At 47.7% G+C, this 13,708-nt stretch overlaps 3 protein-coding genes across 3 annotated transcripts in view; all 3 read right to left on the bottom strand.

Annotated features, from left to right (window-relative positions):
- The window catches only part of rinl (Ras and Rab interactor-like), a 6,708-nt gene extending 4,773 nt beyond the window's left edge, over nt 1–1,935 (bottom strand). Inside the window, exon 1 of the mRNA XM_037480646.2 lies at nt 1,396–1,935. Coding sequence (XP_037336543.2) covers nt 1,396–1,605 — 210 coding nt within the window. The 5' untranslated portion in view covers nt 1,606–1,935. The remainder of the gene's footprint in view (nt 1–1,395) is intronic.
- Nucleotides 1,936–2,178: 243 nt separating this feature from the next.
- Nucleotides 2,179–6,497, bottom strand: sirt2 (sirtuin 2 (silent mating type information regulation 2, homolog) 2 (S. cerevisiae)). Its single transcript, XM_037473106.2, has 16 exons — nt 6,327–6,497; nt 6,131–6,174; nt 5,912–5,960; nt 5,616–5,726; nt 5,466–5,507; nt 5,229–5,335; nt 5,024–5,080; nt 4,855–4,923; nt 4,639–4,768; nt 4,503–4,562; nt 4,276–4,331; nt 4,103–4,179; nt 3,847–3,898; nt 3,688–3,755; nt 3,281–3,347; nt 2,179–3,065 (listed from the first exon to the last, which is right to left on the bottom strand). The coding sequence occupies exons 1-16, from the start codon at nt 6,340–6,342 to the stop codon at nt 2,934–2,936; spliced, it is 1,137 nt and encodes a 378-aa protein (XP_037329003.2). The 5' UTR covers nt 6,343–6,497; the 3' UTR covers nt 2,179–2,933.
- Nucleotides 6,498–6,709: 212 nt separating this feature from the next.
- dmac2 (distal membrane arm assembly component 2) lies at nt 6,710–9,353 on the bottom strand. Its single transcript, XM_037479991.2, has 6 exons — nt 9,003–9,353; nt 8,545–8,735; nt 8,119–8,199; nt 7,707–7,846; nt 7,423–7,585; nt 6,710–7,337 (listed from the first exon to the last, which is right to left on the bottom strand). Exons 1-6 carry the CDS (start codon nt 9,093–9,095, stop codon nt 7,130–7,132), a joined length of 876 nt encoding a protein of 291 aa, XP_037335888.2. The 5' UTR covers nt 9,096–9,353; the 3' UTR covers nt 6,710–7,129.
- Between the last annotated feature and the right edge of the window lie 4,355 nt (nt 9,354–13,708).

Raw genomic sequence — 13,708 nt, forward strand, 5'->3', positions numbered from 1 at the left:
TGCAATGTAAGTCGCTTTGGATAAAAGCGTGTAATGTAATCTCTGGATCACCTCCCTCCCCAGCATTACTGAAGAGCATCTTTAATGCACTGCATAACTGGCATGCATTGCAGCAGTAACTACCTGAGAACACATACAGGTTTCACCTGTTATTTAGCGCTAGTTAACTCATTTAACCCATTTAGGAGCCACTTTTGTGTTCTTGCAGAACTGGTCGGGCGGCTTCTATCCTAAAGCCGAACTGACTGACGCATCTATTTATTTTAATTAATAAGCCCATTTCCTCTTTTCAATACCAACGCAGGTTGAAAAATAAAAGTATTTTTGCTGTGAATGACGTGAACAAACCAGAAAAGTGGCTTTTTCTTCTTTTCTGTAGGTTTGTCACCGGCAGGCCTCAGTTAGAAGAAAGAGGATGTCAGACGTGTTCGCGCACCAATCAGAATCTAACAACACTTTGAATCACGATGAGTCAGTGAGTTTCCATTTTCATCTGAATCGACCTCTCGGGTCGTGATGGAAGAGGCGTCTCTTCACCTCGACGCGTTGAACTCAAACTGCGTAAATGTTCTTTTTACAGATCGCAGAAACCAAACCAAAACGCGTCGACACATAAATAACTCGACTAATGTTGTCTCGTGTGAAGCATAATAACGGCTCAGCCGGGCAGGGTTACGACGCCACAACACAAAACCCCAACCCTTCTCAAACACACACACACACACACACACACAGGAAGTGGCTGACAGCGCACACAGAAATAGAGACACGTTCACTGAGAGTCACCACACTTTGAGCACAAACATTAACCAGCAGCAGAGAGGAACTATGAGCAATAAAGCTGGTAGTTCATAACGGTAATATTTAGTCATTCGTGGTGTGATTCACAGGAAGAAGAAGAAGAATCAGCCAACACAAGGTGTGATGCATGAAGCACAGGGGCATCCTCTCCTTCCAGAGACCGGCTTCGTTTTTGTATTGTCATGCCCTCGAGATACACAACCCTTTTCTATTCGGCACCACTTCTGCATTCGGCCCCGAATAAAAAAAAAATTGTGTCGTGAGATGACACTCAGAAGAAGGAACTAGTTGTGTGTGGGGCAGAGATGTGCACGTTTTATAAAACACTAGATCAGCAAAACAACAGGGGGGGGGGGGGGAGAGGACGTGCAAAGAGACGGGCCAAGGAGAAGACTCAAGGAGACCTCATGGAAAGGTCTTGTGTTGTAAAGCGAACCACTTTGCACATTTTAAGTGTGCAGAATGTGTTGTGATAAGAAACACAACCAAGACAAGAGTTCAGTTAAACCATTTAAAAGTAATAAAATAGTCTTCTATTGGTTGCTATGCGCAGTGAGGAGGAGGAGGAGGACGACGAAGAGGAGGACATCTCACCCCAGCAGGTGTCCCACAGATCGCGGCGTGGGCCCGCTCTCTGTCCCACGGGGGCCCCGGGCCCCAGGCCCCCCGACAGCCCCTCAGCTGCTGCAGCAGCGACAGCCGCCTCCGGCTGCTCCTCCACGGGACGGCCGTGGTCCCGTTGACCGCACCAAGGACCGTCCTGGACGCGCACATGCGGCCACGTTTATGTGCCACTGTCTGCATTCACTCCGGGGGGGGGGGGGGGCTGCTGACGCCTTACGACGGGTGACGTGTTTTTTTTTTTTTTTTTTACGTTCACGTTGAACAGTAACACGCAGTCTTGGAGTGGAAGCGCGTCGCAGTTACTCACGCGTGTGTCGGTCCGGCCCCGCGCGTGCACGCGTCGTCTCCCCCACCCCCCCTTCCTCAGGCTGTTGGCACATTCACCCGAATGTCGCAATGGTTCTCAAATCTTCGTTTTCTCTGCAAGACGTTGCTTAAGGACCCGACGCGGGGCCAAAAGGGGAAGCTCGCGCGCTCCTCGGACACGCGTCCCCGAGAGGTATGTGCGGAATGAACTTTCGGTTTTCACGTGAAACTGTTGCGCTCATCATCGCTCTCCTCCCCCCCCTCCTCCCTCTCCCTTGCATGTTGCGGGGGGCGTGGGGTGGGGGGTCTCAAGGAAACCGCACATTGAGGTGTCGCTTGTTGGCCAGCGTTTCCATGGCGATAAGAGATGCCAGTCATTTCCATACCGTCGCCGTCTAGTAATTTCTAGCGCGGCGCCACTATTTACTATTAAAAGGAAATACGACATTTGCCTTTTTACAAATGTCCCAATTTATTGCAACATTTTAAGATAAGTTTCCATGATATTGTACAGGCGGTAATATACTTTTGCCTTTGATTCCAGGATGCAACAACAAACACCTTATTGGAATGATTCTTCTTTTTAATCCATCTTGTATTTCTACACTCAAACCTTCAAAGCTTCAAACAGCAGAATCATTGTTCACAGTCTGTTGTTCCATTAAGAGCAAATAATTCGCCTTATCAACATTGTGTTGGATGAAACAATAAAAATAAATTCAAACGGGAAGAAGATGGTTAACATGAAAAACACCGTTAATTTAAAACATTTTAAAAGCTCCACTTAAACAGTTCTCCTGCTGTTATATTTACAACTACCTCATCTCTCCTCTCTCTGACGACCAATTAGGCCAACGGATCATCTCGGAGGGATAAAAACCCTGGTTATCTGTTCTGGGGGCTTGAACTGCAAACACACACCCAAGGAAGTGAACGAGGCCCAAAACCCACAACATCTGATGTGCCCAACAATAATCTGCCCACACTGCTACCAGCCTTGAAGAGAAATACACAGCGGAGATGGAAGCGAGCTAGTGCAAAAGGGGAAACAGGGGGTGCAAATAAATGACGTAAACAGAAGCATAAGAGTGAGATTAATGTCCGCCGATGGAAAATGAGACAGCGACGTCCGTCAAAGGATCACTTCCAACCCCCCACCCTCCCCCCCATCATCATCATCATCTTCTTCTAAAGGCCAGCAGCTACTCCTCCTTCTCGGGTTCTGGTGCCGCGCTCCCCTCGGCTGCAGCCCCTGCGCTCTCCCCGGCCTTCTCTTGCTCCGCCAGGCTGTCAATCTTCGCGTGCTCCCGCTTCACCAGCTCCTCCAGCTCCGCCTGCAGGGAGGTGGAGGGATTTTAACGGGACTCAAGGTTGGGACCGTCAAGAATAAAGCTTCAATGATACTGTGCGGAAGTTTGGTTTGTGTTGCAGGGTACGGTGGGATATTAAAGTAGCACAATAAATGCGATCAGAGAGGAAGTGAGATGCACAACAACCTAAAAACAACAGACACACAGTCCTCAAAAAACGAGATCACTCAGGAGCTCACCTTCCACCCCAACAGCTCAGCGAAAGCCAAACAGCCGTCATCACACGTACTGATGTGAGCTACGTCCCTGCAGAGGAGGAACAAAGAGGACACTGTGTCAAAGCGTCATTTCAAACACAGATAACCATTTGAGTTGGACAACGCTCTCCCTGTGGTCTGAGAAAACACTTCATGATGAGTGACCGAGAGGTTACCAGTGACCACATCAGGTATTAAGATAAAATGTAGAAAAGCACAAATGAGGTATTTCACTAAGTGATCATCATGAACAAAGCGTTTGCACCCTCTAGTGGTGAGAAGTTAAACCGCACGTTTCTCCCAATTATCTGATCCGGATTCAGAGCGCACGCGTGTTTCTGCAGTCAGACATAAGCAGGAGGAAAGGTAGCATGATGAAACAGTATCACCTGTACGCTTTGTCCGTGTCAAAGTCCATCCCTCCTCCAAAGCCCACCAACCCGAACAGGGGATCGGCCTGCGCACACAAACAGACACACACACACACACACATCTGTTAGAGAAGGAACAGGGGGAGGAGACTGTCGGTGTCGGAGATGAGCGCTCACCTGCCCCGCCTTCTCCATGTTAATGAGCAGTCGGGGGCAACTTTTTGAAACCCTAAAAATGGACGAAGAAACACAGGAGAGAACAGCAACGATTACTTGTGGCCGTAGCGATCGGCGGTCAACAACGCGGAGGGGGGGGAAAAAAAAAAAAGGGAAATTTGTCAGGATCGTTCACAATGCTTTTTCGAGCAGCTCGACGACAGAATTGCCGGCAAAAGTTTCCTTCGGCAGAGTCTGTGGCCAGCGGCTTCAGTACCTGCCGACGAGACCCGCGAACGGCTGGACCTGCAGAGACGTGCCCATGATGAGGAGGAGATCACAGCGAGGGAAGTCCTGACGGGTAGAGGAAGACGGGAGGGGGGGGGGCAGGTTTATTTCTGCACCAGGGGTTAGATCACATTCTCGTTCAAGCCACCATTGCGTGCTCACCATCTTCATCGAGGTGAAGAACCGAACCGGTAGGCTCTCTCCGAAGAAGACGATGTCTGGGAGAAGAGTAGCAAGGGAGACGGAGATCAAAGGGGACACGTGGTAAAGCAGGGAAAAGATGGCGTTGGTTCAGAAAGGTCGGGCTTAATGGAGGAGGAACAAGAGAATGACATGGGAAAATCTAATAAGAGCTTAAGAGGAACACTGTGAGACAAAGGTCCACCGACCTGGCTTCACCAAACTCTTGCACTTGTCACATCGGGGAATGTCTTCGGAAAAGATCTTATCTGCAAAACCAAAAGGTCGACGTTCAAGTCCCAAACGAGGTCACCACGAGCTCTCCGAAATGCAAACAAGGGGCACCTCTCATCCAGTCCAGGTTGTACTCCTGGCGGCAAGAGAAGCTCACGCAGTGGGACGTGTAGAAGGTTCCGTGAGCTTCGATCAGGTCGTCTCCCTCGAGGCCGGCCACGCGCTCCAGAGTGTCGATGTTCTGCACGAGCGGCTCGCACACATGAACGCCCGGGCTAAAACAAGAGGGGATTGATGCACGGCACGAGCGCGGGGACCCGTTCTTACCTGTGTGTAGCAGCGTCTCAGGTAACCCTTGTCCTTCAGCAGCTTAATGAAGTAGTGACAGAGTGTCGGCTAAAAGAAAGAAAAAAAACAGCAACTAGTGAGAAAAGACAACATTTTCACTTGGTAATCTTTTCAGCCTGAAAATTGAAATGTATGGTTTTTTTTGTACCTTAAACTGTCCTGGGTAAAGCTCCTTGGCCAAGGCAAAGAAAGGCTCTGGATGTTTCTGAGAAAGATGATACAGAAGAATGCTTTTATTGCATCCGATGAAGGGTTGTTGTTGTTGTCGTCGTTGTTGTTGTTGTTGTTGTTGTTTTCAGACGCTCCCGACTCTCCCTTGGTGATATTCTTTAACGAAGTAAAAGTTCACACACCTTAAAATAATCTATCTGGAAGATGGCCTCTGGGTAAGGGAGTTTGTATTTTTGCAAGTTTGCGTACAGGCCGGTTCCTGGTGAGCGGAAATCAGGGATCCCAGCCGCTGTGGGGGTGGGGGGGTGGGGGGGGGAACAGTGCTCGAAGTTACAGATAAAAAAAAATACACAAAACAACAACTATTGGAAGTAGCTCAAAACTCTGCAAACAATTGTTGTGTCCTACTTTAAACTCACATGTGGATATTCCGGCTCCAACCATACAGATGATGTTTTCACCTGTGCGGAGGCAGCGTTTAATAAATGAGAAGTGCTTCGTGGTAACAGGACTCGTAAAGGAGTGAATGAATCCCCGACGGGGCAGCGTGAGGCGGGGCAGGGACTCACATTTGCCGCTCTTTATGTACTCCGCCACGCCTTCCAGAGTCAGCTCGTCCAGGACTCTGTCCGCCGAGCCCAGGCCGAGGCTGCTGGAGAAGAGGTTACGCAGGAAGTCCACTGGGAGCAAACATGGAGAAACAAATCAACAACAACAACAACAACACTGTGCATACAGATGAAATCAACGCGTGGCGAAGCAACGAGGGTTTCATCCGTGGGATAATGAATGAATGCACGTGCAGCTACACAACGATGACGTCATTACAAGTGTAACGTCGCTTGCACCACTGTCTTCCACTCACTCTCGGTGTCTCCTGCGGCCTCGTCCCCGCTGCTGTCGTCCGATTGGTCCTACAAGAGACACAATGCGTTTCAATGACATTCACAGCAGCGGCTCTTTAATCTCTTTAGTCTCTTTAATAGTGAGACGATGACGCCCTCTGACGTCACTGCTAATACTCACATGCTAACGGGCTGCCACAGCAGCAGATTAAAATTTAAAAAAAGAGGTATTTTCTCACCTCTGGTTCAGGTGCAATCACCTCCTCTTCCTCTTTAATGAGTTCTATGAAGGGACAATTAAATACGGCGTCAGACTCAACAAATGTTTCTCCATGTAATGAGGTGTTAAGCGGGCTAGCCGAAGATGCTAGCCCGGCGTAGCCCCGCCGTCTGACGGACAACGTCTTCCTTCAGTCTCCTAATGGCACTTCCTACCTGAGGCATCAGACATTTATCCTTCTTCTGAGACCCTTCAGGCACAAGGGTCCGAATGACGAGGACTTTAACTCCCAGATTTTACCAAGTTGCGACAGGGTTTCTTCTTCGCGAGCACTCGGCTGAGTCTTCCTGTTGTTGTCCGTCGGAAACACGGTCCGTGTTCTCCCCGCAGAACAAAAGGTTCCGACCTCAGATAATGTCGGCGAATACACGTGCGTGACGTAAGAAATGACAACTCACAACAACAACAACAACCGGCATGAATACACCCAGTGTGTGTATATATTACTGCATTACTAAGAGGTGTTGCCACATTGTTTATTGTTGTAAAACACAACTTGTGAATCCACCGGTTTCAAGACAACACATTTGACAATAACTATATTGAAAAGTGAAATCTTTATTCTGTACATTTACATTTCAGCAAAAAACAATACCATATTTACAGATCAATATACTTTGCTTGAAAGAGAGCAGATTTTTTTATTTATTTTATTCTGCAGACACAAGCAGACTGGGGTGACATAGTATTATATTTGTGGTAAAATATCTAGGTCTGTCATCTGACGCCCTTTTGTGAGTCGCAGTTAAAAGCAAACGCGAGTCCATTTCCTCTAAAGCTGCCGATATCTTCATCATAATTCAATACGCTGCAGTCAAACTCTTCTTGGTTTGTGCGTCACCGAGGAACTTCCCTCGACTCCCTCTGTATCTCTCTTGGTTACGACCGACGCCGCAGTCGACCGCCCTTCGCTCCGTCGGCTCTCGTTCTGTCAGAAGAAGACAAAGTGACGGCTCCCTCAGAGGACCCCCTCCTTCCGAACGCAGTCCCCGGCTTCCCGTGCCTCCCCCTGCCCTTCCGGCTCCTCTCCTCCGAACTGCCCCAGGCCGTGGTCGTAGCCGCTAGCGACGACTTGGCACCGTGGCAACATCTCCTCCAGCAGGAGAACGACCAGCCCGGGACTCGAGACGGCGGCGAGGGACGACACGTCCAGGCGGCGCAGCCCCCTGCCAAACACCAAGGGAGGAACTTTCACACAAACCCACCGTGTTGCAGGACTCCAAGTCGCCTCAGAGTGTTTGGAAAACCTACTTGAGATTCCGGAGCGCGGCCAGGCCGCCGACCGTCACGCGAGGACAGTGAGAGATGTCCAGCTCCTGCAGAGAGTCCTGGAAGACATGGAGCCTGGCCAGGAACCAGTCGTCCACTTCAGAGCAGCCTCGTACGGACAGGGTCCGCAACGACGTCTGCCCCTCTGAGAGAGCACAAAGCCCATCAGAAACACTGGACATGCATCCGAAATATAGTAAGTAAACACCACTAAAAAAGAAGGGTGTTTCAGAGGGAAAAAGCAAGGCAGCGTCGGAGCCCATTACCCAGGTTTGCCAGTCCGCCGGAGTTGATGTCTGTGTGGCTCATGTTCACCTCCTCCAGCAGTGTGTCTTTGTGATTCAAGAAGTCCCAGTTGAATTTCCCCCTCCGGTCCGCACGGAACCACTCGGACTGGCCGACAAATCTGAGGACACAACGCAGACCATCTCAGCAGCTACTCATTTTAATGATAATAAAAAGGCAGAGAAATAATTTCTTTAATGTGGCCAATGGAGGAAAACTCATTGAAAAGACATTAAATGAAAATAGGAGTCAGCAAATAACATACAGGAAGTCAGTCTGTTATCATACGAGTTGTTAAAAAGTAATTTATGTAAAACCTTGATGGCTGGCATGAAAAAAAAAAAAATTTACATCCACAGTTACCGGCAAGAGACGAGGATGCCGGGCACTTACCTAAATCCTCCCTTCAGACTCAAGACATAAAATGCTGCCGCTATGTCCGCACCGTATAAATTCTTAGTGTAGCCATAGTAACTGTGAGAGACAAAACCAGAAATCAGTGATGGGCAAATATCAAAAACAGTAACATGACAAACTGCGTCTGAAATGGACTGAAGCGGGGGTTTTCAATTTCATTTTCCTAAAAAATGTAATTTATTAAATAAATAAATTTAGGTTGCAGTTGAATGCAGCTGATGGGTCGCGGGAAGAAAACTCCCAAAATGTTATACCGTCTACCTACAACACATTGCTGCTCATGTGAATGTTGAGCTGATGCAACTCAGTTAAACTTATTGCAAACGCACGATCTGAAAACATGGATATGCGGAGGAAGGAGGTGCACAATCCTCCTTCTGGCCCGACTAGGGCCTTCCTTACGCGTTCCTCCTGTGGATCGCCATCCTCTTCTGCCGCTGGCCCCAGCTCAGCAGCATCTCCACGTCGTAGAAACGCTGCGTGAGGAAGAGGAGGAACCTGCTGTGCAGAGGAAGCGTGGGCGCGGGGCTGGAGCTCCACGGTCGCTTAGCAACGGCGAGGAGCGCCGACCGCTGGCAACATCTGCGGAGGGACTGGAGAGAGAGAGAGAGAGAGAGAGAGAGAGAGAGAGAGAGAGAGAATAACAGGTAGTCAGGTAGAGGCTAACTGGCGTTAGCTAACAGCTAACGTTGTATTCAGCATGTTGAATCGTGAAGTCCTTTCAAGTTATTAACACCAGGACACGCATTCAGCCCGACGTTGTACTTAGTCTACACTCTGGCGTTTACAAAGAACGAGAAGAATACGCTTAATTCTACTCTAAACTGTAACAATAAGTCAACATTTGAAGGGTATCTTACCATGAAGGCGGCAGACATGACAGCTGCGTTCAACGGAACGTCACGAAGGACAAACTTTCGGACGTTCGCTTTTAAATGACAGCTGCTGTGCATCGTGGCCGCCGCCAGGTGCCGCTGTGCGCAACGTCTTTGACGCGGAGCAGTGTAACCTGACGTGACCCGAGAGCCACGAACACGAGGAGAAGGATGGATTCTCCCACAGCAGGGGAGACAAACATCTGTGGTTATAATGGTCGGCTTAATTTGGAAATATTCCAGATTAATACTGTAAATACGAGAGGATGTGATTAGCTCGTCCTCTTTCTCGGCCAGGTGATATTAAAACTCATTAAAACCGATCGCATTTCAAACTTCGAGATAAGACCTTTGATGTACAGGGATTGCTTGTTGGGATAAGGCATCAGCAAGGACATTGTCAGTGAACGCTGTCTTCACTGAAAACGATGCTCAGGTCACCGAGGCAACCACGGTGCCCTCATTCGCCAGCAAAGGCCTACGCTGCAGGACAGTGCTCTGTTTAGACTAAATTCAACCTAGATCACATGACGTTTTAATCAACAAGATGAAAAACATGCTTATTTGTGCAACATACTTGGTGTCATCTCGTGGAACTGAAGCACAATTTAGCTTTGTCATGCTTTTATCTAGAAACAATTAATACCTATTGGTGAAATGGAAACTTGCATTAATTTGTTGACAATAGGAACAAAAACAATAAATCCAAACATAATTTTAGCTTTTTCCAAACATATTCTCCTGTAAAAATTCTTTGTTTGAAAGGAAAAATGATTTCTTCCAGAATACATGTTTCAGGTGACTCTCGGTGGGCGTGAAATACATCGTGCACAAACCAAATCAATCACCTCAAGGTGGCAGCCGACATGCTGTAAGTGTGTATTACACATCCAGGCCAATATTCGTTCAATTCCCCCCCCCCCCCCCCCCCCCAGCGCTGTATCTGCTGCTCCCCTTTCATACCGCAGGGAGGGAACACGGCTTGAAACTCGCCTTGGCTGACGGACGCTCTACCTAAAAAACAAGCAAACCCACCCTGCTTCTGCCACACACACACACACACACACACGCGCACACACACACACACACACACACAACAAATGAGATCACAGAGGACTGGCAGAGAAAAGAAGTGAGACAAAGCGGCTCAGACAGCGAGTCAGTGATGTGATCAGGTGTGTTCAGGTGGTTCAACATGACAAAGAAAAAAAAAAACCTGAACGCACAAACAGAGAAGAAGAATGGATGAATGTTCCACTGGGAAACCGAGAAGATCTGCACACACGGATCACCGAAGGCAGTCAAGAGTGACCAATCGATGCATGCTGGAATGCATCGATTGGTCACTGGACCACAATTTTAATTCTCTAACAAACTGACAGATGGAGGCTGTTTGCATTGTCCTTGTGTGTGTGTGTGTGTGTGTGTGTGTGTGTGTGTGTGTGTCCTAAACGCTCCTGGGTCCAACACTCAAATTGATGATCATCGATTCCAATGCGTTTGACCTTTGGAGATCAAGTATTCTGCATGAAGCCTCGGTTGGAAAACCTCAAAACAAATCAATCGTTATAAAAACAATTTATTTATTCATATCAACCCTCGGGAAAATTCACATGTCCAGAAAAAAAGGCTATTGGTTTGAATTTCACCGTACTGAGTGGATGATGGGATATTTTTCCTTTTTATTTCATTTACATGCGATTTGTCATCCCCATGACATGTTTGTCTGTATTTTTTTTATCTTAATTTGAAAGGTGAACTGTTGATTATAATAAACCCATTTTTGGCAACTTCATTTACGACATTTATATAATTGAACAACCTAAACTTCAGGATCACTATATATATGGACTCCAGGGAAATATAAAATAGCACCATGAGCTCTTCAGCTTAAAACGTGTCTTATCCCCATCCGGCACGTTATGTTATGTGAAGGCAGATTATAATCTAGATGTGGTTGGAGTTGGAGAGTGGACCCAGCAAAGAACCCTGCTGTACGCCTCGGGGAATTCAAAGGCACCGTGTAGTGAGACCGTCAGTCAGAAACGTAAAACCCCTAAATAACTTAAAAGGAATTGGCAGATAAATCAATTATAAAGACAACTTTCGCGCCACGCTCAACGGAAGGCCTCAACGCTTCCAACGCTCTTGCTAGAAGATTAAGACTGAGCTTCCCTAATAGCTCCTCCCCTGTGGCTCCCATCTTTCGACTGTGTGTGAGGGCCCTTTGGGAACCCCATTAGCCAGCGGTGTCTCTCTCTCTCTCTCTCTCTCTCTCTCTCTCTCTACGCCCCCACGTCTTCTCGCAGAGATGTGGCAGACACACACACACACACACACGCTCTCAAAGGCCGTTAGCAGCTGTCAGGGTGGGTTTTTTTGATGGGACCAGCTCCCATAAGGCCAGTGTGGAGTCCCTACATCGTACTGGTTGGTTGCTTAGCGCCCGCAGAGAGGGACGGTCACCGGGAGGGCGCGACAACACGTCTGAATCCATGCCTGAAATAAAGCGTGGAGGGTTTTTTTTGTTTTGTTTTGTGTCCGTGCGCAATGCCACGTAAACTGGAAAAGGTGATTGAATAAGATTTAATTCATTAATGAAGTATTTTTCCTCTCAATAACCCTAATTGGCTTACACACACAGCATCACACACACACACACACGCACACACTCTCTGTAATTAAGTGTGCGTTCCTCTGCTGCACTATTAGTGTGATGTGTGTCCTCTTATCTTTTGTATACATTCGCTCATTATTCAGACACCTTTGTTTACCGCCTGAGTGTGTGTGTGTGTGTGTGTGTGTGTGTGTGTGTGAGAACACGAGTCATGATCAGCATCACGTTATCTCTCTTTTCCACACATCTGCACCAATTACCGTGAACACAGTTACGTCACGCAGGCCTTGAAGCACACGGCTCTGGCGTCTTGCAGGCAGGTGTCTCTTGAAATAACACGTCAGCCCCCGAAAATAGCACAAGGACACCTAAAAAAAAACCCCGCCGTTCACTCGGGATCTTCACGTGGCGTCTGCACACACACACACACACACACACACACACACACACACACACACACACTCAAGTCTAGGCTGTGCACATGCAAACAAGGGTGCAAACTGCTTCTCTATGGAGGTCAATACCCTCCTTTGAGTGTCACCCTGAATGAGACGTTCTTGTGCGCAAGTGAAGCACAAAAAACCCCACAAAAAGTTGCATTTTTTCTCTGAGACTTCACAGCAGAAACAAACAGTGTTCAATGAACGTGGATTAAATTACATATAAACCTTCTTGTTGCCATTCAGCAGCTTTGGTCCAAGTTGACTTCCTTTTCAAATGTTTGTTTGCAAAGGTGTTCACCCCCCCCCCGCCCCACCCCGCCGGCCCCTGTAACACAGCCACTGTACATACTGTACAAGAATCCCCGCCGGGTTCGGGCGAGAGTTTTCAAAGCGTCTGCTACATAGCGGCGGATGAATAATGCAGAGGAAATAAAGGGCTCTTTTGTGCAGCGCAGCCACTCCGGCTATGATACAGCACGATGCCACCGGGCAAACCGACGCTCACCTCCAAGCGACTTGTTCTGGGTGACTGCTGGCGCTGACACGCCGTGCCTCCTCCTCGAGCTCCTCGAGGCCACCTCAACACAAAACGGGTTCGTTCCTGTCGAAGAGGAGTTGGTGGGTTTTACGTTAGATTAAAAGACGTAGTTAGGGTTGATATATTATACATATCATTCATTTTATATTCTGCCACAATGTCTTATTCCACTTCTTGCACTCCTCTTCTTTGACTTCCTCTCTTTGTTCTTCTCATAACCTGAAACTCTGAAACCTCCACTTTTTTTTTTTACCCTTGAGTTTTTTTTTTTAAAATTCAGCTCATGCCTTCGTCGTTTCCGTCCACGTTAGCAGAATATCGGGTTTAGCCCGTGGAGCCTAACAAGCACACGTGCGGCGCAAAGAAATACACAAAGAAAGAAAACGAGGCAGAGGGAGAGAGCAGAAGAGGAGACAAAAGCTTCCAAAATGACTCTTTTTAAGACCGAGCTGCGAATCCTGAGTGAGGAGTCGGTTTGAATTCTGCTGCCGTTTTTGGCGGTGTCATCAATCACGGTTCTGTGCAGCTTCATTAAGGTGGATAATGAACTGTGGGCTTCGATTCCATCTATGATTAAATAACCTCTCTGAGCAGCCAAACCCACCCCCGAGTCGCTGTATTTCTAAGCGATGAATGGCTTTCGTCGGCACTGGTGGGTCCCAAAAAGTTATTTTAACGGTGAGATCCAAATTGATTCTTGGAGATGAGTTTTTTTCTTTTGTCAGTAGCCCCATATCTCAGAAGTATTGTTCAGTATTTACCACTGAACTTTGACCCGGCTGATTACTCGTTCCAATTGTCTTCTCCTCTCAGGACAATGAATACTTTTCCTAATAAGGTCACGTCACAGCATGCCAATCTGAAGCTCATTTCCCTGTAAGAATACAATCTGGCGTTTATTTATTCATACACACACACACACACACACAGTGTATATTATTGTGAAGTACCAAACTTTAACAAATGGCTGAAACACCAATAAACCGCCTGTTTGATCAAACAAAACGCTGCTTACGTTTCAACACAAAGAGACCGATTGTGTGTCCCAGCACGTTTTGGGGATATCGTGCCAGGCCTGCTTTGCTTCAGACCA

Source organism: Pungitius pungitius, chromosome 3, assembly GCF_949316345.1.
Source record: "Pungitius pungitius chromosome 3, fPunPun2.1, whole genome shotgun sequence".
In the NCBI taxonomy this organism is placed as follows: domain Eukaryota; kingdom Metazoa; phylum Chordata; class Actinopteri; order Perciformes; family Gasterosteidae; genus Pungitius; species Pungitius pungitius.

What these genes read in the sequence shown, in the direction of transcription:
- sirt2 (XM_037473106.2), bottom strand. An exon ending in TGAGACGCTGCTACACACAG is followed by an intron (nt 4,769 to 4,854) that starts GTAAGAACGGGT and finishes CCGCTCGTGCAG; the next exon opens with AACATCGACACTCTGGAGCG. An exon ending in TTCGCGGGTCTCGTCGGCAG is followed by an intron (nt 3,899 to 4,102) that starts GTACTGAAGCCG and finishes GTCCATTTTTAG; the next exon opens with GGTTTCAAAAAGTTGCCCCC.
- dmac2 (XM_037479991.2), bottom strand. Translation starts at nt 9,095, where the DNA reads ATGCACAGCAGCTGTCATTTAAAAGCGAACGTCCGAAAGTTTGTCCTT. An exon ending in GCGATCCACAGGAGGAACGC is followed by an intron (nt 8,200 to 8,544) that starts GTAAGGAAGGCC and finishes TGTCTCTCACAG; the next exon opens with TTACTATGGCTACACTAAGA. An exon ending in AGTCTGAAGGGAGGATTTAG is followed by an intron (nt 7,847 to 8,118) that starts GTAAGTGCCCGG and finishes TTGTGTCCTCAG; the next exon opens with ATTTGTCGGCCAGTCCGAGT.